The sequence below is a fragment of the Cucurbita moschata genome, unplaced genomic scaffold (genome assembly GCF_002738365.1).
Source record: "Cucurbita moschata cultivar Rifu unplaced genomic scaffold, Cmos_1.0 Cmo_Scf00095, whole genome shotgun sequence".
In the NCBI taxonomy this organism is placed as follows: Eukaryota; Viridiplantae; Streptophyta; class Magnoliopsida; order Cucurbitales; family Cucurbitaceae; genus Cucurbita; species Cucurbita moschata.
Window position 1 is genome coordinate 271,520 of NW_019268611.1, and position 11,072 is coordinate 282,591.

At 36.9% G+C, this 11,072-nt stretch overlaps 2 protein-coding genes across 6 annotated transcripts; both read left to right on the forward strand.

The window, feature by feature from the left end:
- Positions 1-4,377: 4,377 nt before the first annotated feature.
- LOC111439475 (mitogen-activated protein kinase kinase kinase 17-like) lies at positions 4,378-5,576 on the forward strand. The gene has a single exon (XM_023077153.1). The coding sequence runs from the start codon at positions 4,413-4,415 to the stop codon at positions 5,445-5,447; it is 1,035 nt and encodes a 344-aa protein (XP_022932921.1). The 5' UTR covers positions 4,378-4,412; the 3' UTR covers positions 5,448-5,576.
- Positions 5,577-6,206: 630 nt separating this feature from the next.
- Positions 6,207-10,279, forward strand: LOC111439466 (DNA polymerase alpha catalytic subunit-like). 5 transcript variants are annotated; one of them, XM_023077137.1, is made up of 5 exons: positions 6,207-6,911; positions 7,756-7,852; positions 8,669-8,795; positions 10,067-10,092; positions 10,176-10,279. In XM_023077137.1, the coding sequence occupies exons 1-5, from the start codon at positions 6,811-6,813 to the stop codon at positions 10,248-10,250; spliced, it is 426 nt and encodes a 141-aa protein (XP_022932905.1). In that variant the 5' UTR covers positions 6,207-6,810; the 3' UTR covers positions 10,251-10,279. The 5 variants fall into 5 exon arrangements, 1 of the variants encoding a protein (XP_022932905.1); XR_002709806.1 differs by lacking the exons at positions 10,067-10,092; positions 10,176-10,279 and adding an exon at positions 6,992-7,633 and having other exon boundaries at positions 8,669-8,791; XR_002709807.1 differs by lacking the exons at positions 10,067-10,092; positions 10,176-10,279 and adding an exon at positions 7,275-7,633 and having other exon boundaries at positions 8,669-8,791.
- Positions 10,280-11,072: the final 793 nt, after the last annotated feature.

The following is an 11,072-nucleotide window of genomic DNA, read 5'->3' on the forward strand; positions in this document are numbered from 1 at the left end:
ACCGACAAATTAAAGATACAAGGATTATCCAATAAGATATATTTACACCAGTAAAATTTAATATGTATCTTCGACCATGAGCTTAGATATTCGAATCGCATACCCTATATGTTGAAGTTATAAGCAAGATTCTTTAACGTGCTTAACCCTTTTCAATAAAAGTGTAGCAACCCTATTTTCTATTGAAAAATAAGGCAACCACTACACGATGTCTTAATTACTAAATGTGAAAAATCACTTAAAAATAATTTACTATAAAAGTTGTTGTTGCTAGGAACTTTCATGCCGTCAAAAATTATTTAAAATTGAAAAATAGTAACAAATGACATTTGAAGTATAAATTCAAAGGGCCTTCACATCTGAAGTCGTCATCTGTACATGGGTGTCTTACCTTTATGTGAAAACATAGTAAACATGGTACATGTTTTGAGTATTTAAAAATATTTAGTAAGAAGCCTCATTGTTAGGGTCAGAAGAATGCAATCACATGCAGTTATGGTGTATGGTGGGACCTATCTTTTCGTGATAGTTTTTGGATTCTACTTTCTTTTTCAAGTAAGGTTGGATGTGTAGTACTTCTCTACACACGGTTCACATGCACACAATGAACCCACTAGGCGAGCTCACATGCCTGAGGTTTGACATCGGGCTAGTGCACACTCACGCTATCAAAAATCAATGAAAGGAAAGGAGCATGTTATCTTGGTGTACGCGTCCATACAAAATATACTGGAGAATTATCCCATGCTTGTAACATCCAACGTGCATGAGGTCTTGTAGTTCAAAAACATAGTACAAGTTATGATACACAAAATACTTCCATTTTCTTTTCATAAAACAACTCTCCTATGAGATATACATACATATTGATGACATTACTTTCAATATATACCTGACTTAAGATGTCTCATAGGTAGAATATGAACATGGTATATTCACAAATATGACATAATATAGTAGATAATACTCATATCATGGAAACATCAATAATCATAACCTGTCCTAACATTTGAAAATGAAATGTAAATGGGCCACAAGGTACATGAAATTCATATATCACTCAAGTCATCCAACCAAGTCAGTACCCATAGGCACTCATGCCACATCAATCTGCATCCTAATCCTTTTTTAGAGGTGTCCTTATATACCAGATACTCCCTTGATCCATTTGGCATCGTAAGTATTGGAGCATTCACCCGCTCATGCTTCAAGTCTTGGAAAGTCGCTTCACATGTCTTAGGCCATACAAATGGGCTACCTTTTTCTGGTCAATTGTGTGAGTGGCGAGACTATTTTAGAGAAATCCCATACCAAATGTCAATAATAGTCCACTAGTCCCAAGTTGCTGCATACCTCGATAATAGTAGTAAGACAATCCCATTTTGTGACTAGTTCAGCCTTCGCGGGGTCTGCTAAAAATCTATTATATTGCAATCAGAATTCACACAAGAACTTGGCATACAGTTTAGTCTCCCTCAAAATTGTAAGAACTTTGTTAAGGTGTAATTTGTGTTCCTAGTCCGTCTTGGAGTATACAAGAATGTCGTTTATGAATACAATAACGAACATATCCAAATACTTCTTGAAAACTTGACTCATTAATTCCATGAACACTATAGAGGCATTGGTTAGGCCGAACGAACGGTATGATCACAAACTCGTAAATCCATATTAGACCCGAACGTTGTGTTTGGTACATCCTCTTCCATTATATGAAGTCTACATTATACCATAGTAAACCACATATAACTCTCATAATCTAGACACCATCTAGAAGAAATATATTGAAACTCTATCGATCCAATTTAGACAAGTTCTAAGTTGAATGGCCCACAAAACCTTAATCCTACCTAATTAATTTAGGTACTTCCAATAGATATATATGAACTCAACACCATCAAATTTAGTCACATCAAATTATGGAGAGCATAATTCTAACAACTTTATAAACCTAATTTTGAAGGATCAAATCTTGACATTTGTAAAATCGAGATAAGTCATTCACATAAAACATAATAATTATCCATCTTTACCCAACATTCCTTTCTCCAATCGATGTGGGACCCCACTAAATTCACCCCCCTTCGGGGCCGAGCGTCTTTTGGCTCTGATACTATTTGTAACGGCTCAAGCCCAAGCCTACTGCTTGTAGATATTGTCCTCTTTAGGCTTTCTCTTTTGGGGTTCCCTTCAAGGCTTTAAAACGCGTCTGTTCGGGAAAGTGTTGGAAGATAGAAGGAGTTCGTGGGTTGATGTTAGAAAGAAAAATGAAGGTATGAAAGTGAGAAAAAAAGGTTGGTTGGTTGGTAGGTTGATTATGTATAAAGAAAAGAATAAAAAGGCTGAAAACCAGTGGGCAGCGATAGCTTTTTAGTCTCTTTTCTTGGAGCATCAACTCTGGATTTCTGAGATCATTCTATAAAATAATAATATTAATAAATAAGATTATCTAAAATTTCAACATTTTCTAGAAAAATGTTTCCCATTTTGCCCTTGGATTACGTAAAACTTGCCAACATATTTCCCCACATTAGGGTACAACTAATTGAGAGCTCTCTTTAGCGTTTTGGTCAAAAGATAAGCGATATCCAGTCCGCTTTTAAAATTTTTTTCCCCTATAAACATCAAACAAATATATTGTTTTTATATAGGTATGCAACACTTGAGGTTTGAATATGTTTAACAACGAGTTTATAACGATTAAAACTGCTATTGAGGTAAGTGAGGTTACAGTTAAACGCTATATGCTAGGTTGGATGTATTGTGTGTACGTTATGTTGCATGATCATTTGACATGATGATTATGATGTATGTATGCTATTGTATGATGAAAAATGCTAGCTACCCGATGAATGTATGCTAGTCATACGAGAATGTTTTATAAAAGGAATAACTATTAGGATGCGTCATGTATTAAAACTACTATTTTCTAAGGTCTCTTCATGCTTTAGGACATTTAGGGTACGGTTTGTGCTTATGAGAGTGATACCCCTTTGTGTATGAATAGTGATGTGTATCTGACGAGGTCTAGGGAGCATGAACGGGATGCGAGGATGGTGTCTTTGTCTACGAAAGTGGTGGACGTATAAATATGCACAAATTGATAAATATCCCAATCATAAAAAGGAATTGGAGCCCAAGACCATGATTTTCAGTCTCACTTGAAATGAATGTTACGATTTATATCGCATGTGTTTGCATTTTTCGACTTAAAAAATTGGATCACTAACTTGATCTTTTATCATACTCTACATTTTTCGTAATATTTTTCATTTAGATAAGATTGAGTATTAGACGGTTGACAACAACAATTGCGAGGTCACAGTTTTGGTCATATATTAGCTTCTAGAGTTACCCTTTGTCATGCTTTTACGTTTGTTTCATTAAGCCGAATGAATATTTGTAAAGCTGGAATATTTCGTCCAACTCTTGAAGTCCGTATGGATAATAATGAAGTATTTTAACGTTTTAAGATTCTTTTTTTACCAGCAGAATGTGTTTTTTCTTTTTTGCCTATAAACGAGAAATTTGGTGACTCATGATTGTCCAAAGTCAAAGTCTTTATCATGCATGTAGTAGTGACTCAACATAAGTTTAAAATTCAAGTCGTTACCATAAGTATAAATAATTTACTTTTACTTTAGTAGTATAATTTTACAATAATGCTTTAACGGCTCATTTTATGAACTCTGTATATTCACGTTAGTTGTTATAATGAAAAAAATATATATCAAAGTTATAAAAATATATTAAATTTGATCCATAATTTATTTTTACTAAAATTTAACGTATAGATAGACAGAATTCAACATGTGCAAAGCCCACAAAAATACATTCTCATTAAAAAAAAATATATATTGATTGTTGTACCGATGAAAGAAAGAAAGTGATTCGTTAATGTTTCACGACATGAAATTGAATTATGAAAATGAGAATTGCCCAAAATTATAATCTCTAGATTTTGATATTTTTAAAAATTTGTTGATGAATTAGATACCTAAATCATAATTCAAAATTTTAGAATTAAAAAAAAAAAAAAAATCAAATTTATTATGAACCTACAATTTTGGAAGTTGATGAAATATACTAAAGTTGTAATTTAATAATAACAATAATAATAATAATAATTTATATTAAATGAATTAAATTGGTAAAATGAATGATGGGAAGCATCTTAAATTGGTGTATTCCATGTAAATAAGGAAACCAAAATACGCAACGCCCAAAAATGTGGGTGGTGATCATGTGCCATAAATACTTTCAAAATTCTTTCCATATCAGATTAACAGATCTTCCATTTACGACTCCGCTTCCTTTATGGAATTAACTTTCACCATCTTCTAACTCTCAATTCATCCCAATTTCACCAGGAAACGCCACACATCGCAACATTCAACCTTTCTGTTTCATCAATGGAGTGGGTTCGAGGCCACCAACTGGGTCGCGGAAGTTTTGCCACAATCTATTTAGCCAAGCTTACAAATGGGTCCGATCAGCATCTGCCATTAATGGCGGTCAAATCCTCTGTTTCTCAATCCTCTGTTTCGCTCAAGAACGAGAAGCGAATTCTGGATCGAATTGGGAGTTGCCCGCAAATCATCGCTTGTTTTGGGGATGGATTTAGTGTTGAGAAAGATGGGGAGAAGTATTATAATCTGTTATTGGAGTATGCCAATGGCGGAAGCCTTGCGGATGCTCTGAAAATCCACGGCGGTGGGTTGCCGGAATTCGATGTTCGAAGGTACACGAGGGGGATTCTTTGTGGGCTTCGGTATATTCATTGCAATGGGTTTGTTCATTGCGATTTGAAGCTTTCCAATGTCTTAATTTTTGGGAATGGCGATGTTAAGATCGCTGATTTTGGGCTTGCTAAACCCGCGGGAAAAATGACGGCGGCGGAAACAGAGGAGAGATTTCAGTGGAGAGGGACTCCGATGTATATGTCACCGGAGAATGTCAACGGCGGTGAGTATGAGCCGCCGTGTGATATTTGGGCATTAGGTTGCGCCGTCGTGGAGATGGTGGCAGGAAAACCGGCGTGGAGAGTTGGGCCGGAAACGGATATATTCGCGCTGATGATGAGAATCGGAGTCGGCGACGAAGTACCGGAGGTTCCGGAGAATCTATCAGCGGAGGGGAAAGATTTTCTCCGGCGATGTTTTGTCAAGGATCCTAGAAATCGGTGGACGGCGGAGATGCTTTTGAATCACCCATTTGTCGCTGGTGGCGGCGGTACTGTTACATTGAAGGAAGCGGAACTGGCGACGGAGTCGCCGACGGGTCCTTTCGATTTCCCGGAATTCGTTTGCTCCGAACAAGGTCCGGAAGAGTTGAGTTCGTGTTGGGGTAATTCGTCGCCGGAGATGATGAGGAGGAGGGTGGGGGAATTGGTAACCGAGAAGCCATTGCATTGGTCTGTGATGGATAGTTGGGTGACAGTGAGGTGATCAAAATTTTGAACAGTAACATTTTTAAAAATTTTTTTAGTTTGAGAAGCTGATAATGGAGTATTCCACGCTTCTGATTGCGAGACAGTTTTTGTCACTCTGTATATAATTATTAATATTACTTACGATTACGACACACCCCACTGAGGTTGGAAATTGTATAAATTTTGGCATTTTTTTTCTTACTTTCTAACCATATCTTTATTATTCCGTCCCCTAAATCCAACGATTATGCTCGTTGTCACGTTCACCATATCAATATGTTCATAATTAAACTTATCAATATGTAATCATAAGATTATACACATCATGAAAGCTATGAAATGCATCAACCTTATTAATACGTTCATTTGTAATTACTATTAGCCATCATAGAAACTTATATCTAAATCTTTATACATGTTTAGGAGCCGAAATTAGTTTCTGAAACAGCTAATAGTTTGTTCCAAAAAATACTTATCAATCTAATGTTTCAAATATATTTTCTAAAAAATTCAAAACTTAAAAATTACTTATAAAATTTTCTATTTATTTGTTTTTGTTTAAAAGTATTAATAATATTTATAAAAGTTTTAAAATATGTTTGAATTTTTATTTTTTAAAAAATGTAAAAGTATTATTAAAATTTTTGAAAATGGGAAGATATTTTGTTTAGAAAAGGACATTTTTATTTTTATTTTTTATTTTTATTTTGATTGATTTAGGCTCTACAAAAATTCGTTTGGCTATTATATTTAATTAAAGAACGACGATCCATTCCCGCCAAACACATACAAGATCTTCTCCCAGACATTCTCAGATTCTGTAATTGCAAATTCACGCCAACAAAATCCATGTTAAAATCAGCGCCGTGGAGGTTATATCTCTTCGGACATGGCGGATGAACAGCCTTCAGCCGCTAATCGGCGGAGGAGCTGAGGATCTGAGGCTGCTGCTCACCTTGCGGCTCTGGAACGTCTCAAAGCCTTCTGCAGCGGTGGGCGTCGGTTGGAAGATGGTGGTTTCCATTTGAAGTTACAGAACCCCATCCACGACACAATTCCGGAAGATGAGTATGATGCTCTCGTTGCAAAGCGTGGTGAAGATGCCCTAGGGTTTATTTTTGACGACGACGGTCTTGGATTTGGAGACGAAGGTGAGGAAGCGGATTGGCCGAAATCTGGGGTTTGTTCCTCCGATGAGTCCGACAGTGAGCTGAAGAACCCTAAGAAGATGAAAGGGGCAAATTGAAGCTATACCGATTTCAAGGACTTTTGCGCCTAAGGAATTTGATGCAAAGGAGGACTTGATTTCTCAAATCAACCTGGATTCGGTTGGGGAATCACACAGTTCTTCAATCAAGGAAGATGTAATTGAAGATGGTATGCCAATTATGGTTGAAACGAAAGCAGAACCGTTCGTGAAGAAGGAGGGGAAGGGAGAGGAATTGTTGATTCTGCAGCAGAAATTCCTGGTTTTCAACGAGTAAGATTGCCTAATCCTTCATAATTTAAGGATATTTATACATATAAAACAACCTAATACTTGCTGATATTCTTATGAAGTTGAGCTGATGCAAGTTTGAGGTGATAGTTGAGTCTCCAAAAGATGTTCAAATTTCATATTCATCAGGAAAAACTGTGGAGATTCCTTCAATGTTTGTCACTGCAATACAAATTATGTCTGCATCTGTTATATACTGTCAAGGAGAAGATGTTAATTGTGAACTTCTGTCAGTGTTGTTGATTTTGTTTGCATGTTTCTTCTGATGTGACAATCATGTTCTGTTTTAGTGGAAAATGGGTATTGGGTTCACTAATCAGCTTACAGGATTGTTGACCATTGAAGGGTATTGCTTATGAGGATCATGGTCTACTTGATAGGAATCATACAACTTTAAGTAGAATCGCTGAATTTTCACAATTTATTTGCACATGGATGAATCTATCGAGTTTTATGAATGAATGAGATTTTGGAGGAACTGTAAGGAATGCTCACAAGATTTTGAAGTTTCTATCTTCAATACTCAAACTGAAGCTCATGATGCTCAATTAGAAGAATTGTTAGCATATTTTCTCTCCAAGTAAACAGAGATTTCAAAAGCCTGGTATGCCTACACATTTTACTATCATCCCTAAGCTTGATGGAGGCATATGATAGAAATTTGAAGGTTGGATCAAATGTTCTAATCTGCGAGGAGCGAGTAGGTAACTTTTTAGTACTGTCCTAAAATATTGTTCTGTTTCTTATGGAAACTTCTCTTTTACTAGCAAAGTTATAATATTAGTAGTGGCAGGGTTAAGTTTTAACTAGAACTTTTCTCTTGCAGTGAAAGGGCCTTGTTCAATCGATTAATGATTGAATTATTCAAATTGGATAGTGATATCTCTGGGTTTGATCTAGATGTTCTTCTCCATCGATCCCAGGTAGAACTATCAAGAAATTACTATGAACAAAGTAACAAAAGGATTTTTTTTTTTTTTTTTTTGAGAAGGAAACAACACTTTTTATTGACATTGTCAAAGTAACAACCCTCTTTACATGGTAACAAACTTTTCTGAAGTTAATGTGTTCCATTACGCATTTTATGTTATAGTACATGAATTATTCATACAAGTAGTGTTATCATCATGGAACCTACTTCCTAGATATGGTTCCTTGTTGCCTCACTGACTAAATTACTAGAAAAAGCTGTGTGAGATCCCACCTCGGTTGGGGAGGAGAATGAAACATTATTTATATGGGTATGGAAACCTCTCTTTAACAGATGCGTTTTAAAAATCTTGAGGGAAAGCCCAGAGAGAACAATTTCTGCTAGCGGTGGGCTTGAGTTATTATAGTTGGTATCAGAGCTAGACACCAGGTGGTGTGCTAGCGAAGACGCTGAGCCCTGAAGGGGGATGAATTGTGAGATCCTATATCGATTAGAGAGAGAAACGAGTGCTAGCAAGGATGTTGGGCTCTAAAGGGGATGAGTTGTGAGATTTCATATCGATTAGAGTGGGGAATGAGTGCTAGCAAGGACGCTGGACCTGAAGGGGGGTGAGGGTGGGTTGTGAGATCCCAATTTGGTTGAGGAGGAGAACGGAACATTCCTTATAAGGGCGTGGAAACCTCTCACTAGCAGATGCATGATAAAAAACCTTGAGGGAAAGTCCGAAAGGGAAACCCCAAAGCGGACAATATCTGTTAACGGTGGGCATGGACAAATTTTACTAAGAAGTTTCTCTATTTTATTACAGTTTTCTGAGCATCAAGCAGGATGTGGTCCAAAATATGTTGCGTGCACCCGTCTGTTATGCCTAAATTTGGGGAAGGAGAGCATTTTTGGGTGTGGAGCAAGTGGAGGACTCATGTGTTGCATTGCTGGTTGTGAATGTTTGATTAATCCACCACACCTAAATGTTGTGAAAGTTATCTTATTTATAATCAAATAAATTACAAGGATATGGAAATAGTAATAAATGGAAATAACAATAAATGGAAAGATATCTATAGTAATAATGCAAATATTAGATATTTGCCTTATAATAAAATATCAAATATAATATATACAGGAAAGTATAATTTATTACTAAATATCCTTAACACCCCACCGCAAGCTGAGCGTCAGATTTGAACAAACGTGAAGCTTGGATCTGAAAAATTCAAAGAGGTTGCGAAACACTTTTCGTGAAGATGTCAACAACCTGGTTCAGAGGAGGCGTAAAGAAACACTTTCTTGGCCATCGAAAATTGCAGAGGGATTGCTGCTTAGCAGCGATGCTGCCTTGGCTTCGGCGAGAATATGTCTAACCCATGAAGAGGGATTGTCGCTTAGCGACGATGCTGCCTTGGCTCTGGTGAGAATATGTCTAACCCCAAGAAGTAGAAGGGGAAACCTAGAGCAAGGGACAAAGACAATGTTGAAGCCGAAAGAGTCGCCACATTGGGCGAAGGAGCCAATTTTGGCGAGAAGGGCAGCTGGAAGAGCCGCCACATTGGGGCGAAGGAGCCAATTTTGGCGAGAAGGGCGGCGGCAACTTGGTTGGCGAAGATGCCAGTGCGGCGCCCAGATTCCAAAGGTAAATCTCTACAGAAGGTCGATGGGCTTATTGAGATTCTGTATATTTTCGAAGAGGAATGCTGATAAAGATCCTAAGATTAGGGTTTTTGTGAAGGATGAAGGGAAAATTGGGAAGAAAATGAAAGAGGCTATGTTTGGAAAAGGTGAGGTTGTATGTACAGAGTATGGCGAAGGATGATTTGGAGGTCAAAAGGGTGGAGCCGAAGAATAATCAATCGGCTCTGCATGTGGCAGCCATGACGACTGCCCCTGCGGCGTCAAAGCCAACAGTGGTGGTGGAGAAGAACGGTAGAAGATTTCAAAAGCCATTGAAAAGAAAGAATCCGGGTTGCTAAACCAAAATGGCTCTGATACCATGTGAATGTTTGATTAATCCACCACACCTAAATAGTGTGAAAATTATCTTATTTATAATCAAATAAATTACAAGGATATGGAAATAGTAATAAATGGAAATAACAATGGAAAGATATCTATAGTAATAATGCAAATATTAGATATTTGCCTTATAATAAAATATCAAATATAATATATACGGGAAAGTATAATTTATTACTAAATATCCTTAACACTGGTCGAGTCTTATGTGATACGTACTCGTCTTCCCGTGACCTATTGAAGGGGAGGTATAGTATTTATGTTGGAAATGAGGCTTGCTTTCATTCTTGCAGATAAGTTATTCCTTGACAGAGGTAGCAAAGACTCAACTTAATAAGAACCGCGAGGAAGTGGCTCCAATATCGTTGAGGGGATCATGAATAATCTTAAATATATATTTTTATTTAAGGTATATACGCATTAATTAATTTAATATTTGATGTAATACAATAAATATATTTTTCTCTTTAGATAGAATGTATATATAATATATTAAATTTTAATTTGAGCACATTAAACTTATTACTTTTTCTCTATTTAGGTTTAATATACCTAAGTTAAGCTGAGGCACAAGCATGATCGAGGCAACAATGTCAACCTAAGGAATAAATATAGGCTTGATAAATGGTTGGGTAGGGCTTGCGGCTTATCCTTGAAAGTTGGGATTCTGGAAAGAGTTTGGACATGCGGTTTAAGAATTAAGTCCGCCCATATAAAGAATGAAAATTTGCTAAATTTGGTGTCATTTAGATACCGAACGGATGCTCCTTGACATCATATGGCCGTTTGCCAAAATCATGTTTACACTTGCGAGATTGGAATGTCTTAAAATATACCTTAGGGAGAAGCAATGTGTCAGCTTTCTACCACCCCTGGACCCTATGGCTTAAGCGAGTTACCCTATGACACATACATGTGTCACATTATGACGAGCATCTTGGGCATCTTTCTTTGAAATGGGTCTAGGATAGTCTCCATTGCACCCCAACTTATGTGTCGAAGGTTGGATTATGCACCTGGTATCCGAAACGAATTATGTAACTGGTTTAGGCGAGCATCTTGGGCATCTTTCTTTGAAATGGGTCTAGGATAGTCTCCATTGCACCCCAACTCATGTGTCGAAAGTTGGATTATGCACCTGGTATCCGAAACGAATTATGTAACTGGTTTAGGCGAGCATCTTGGGCATCTTTCTTTGAAAT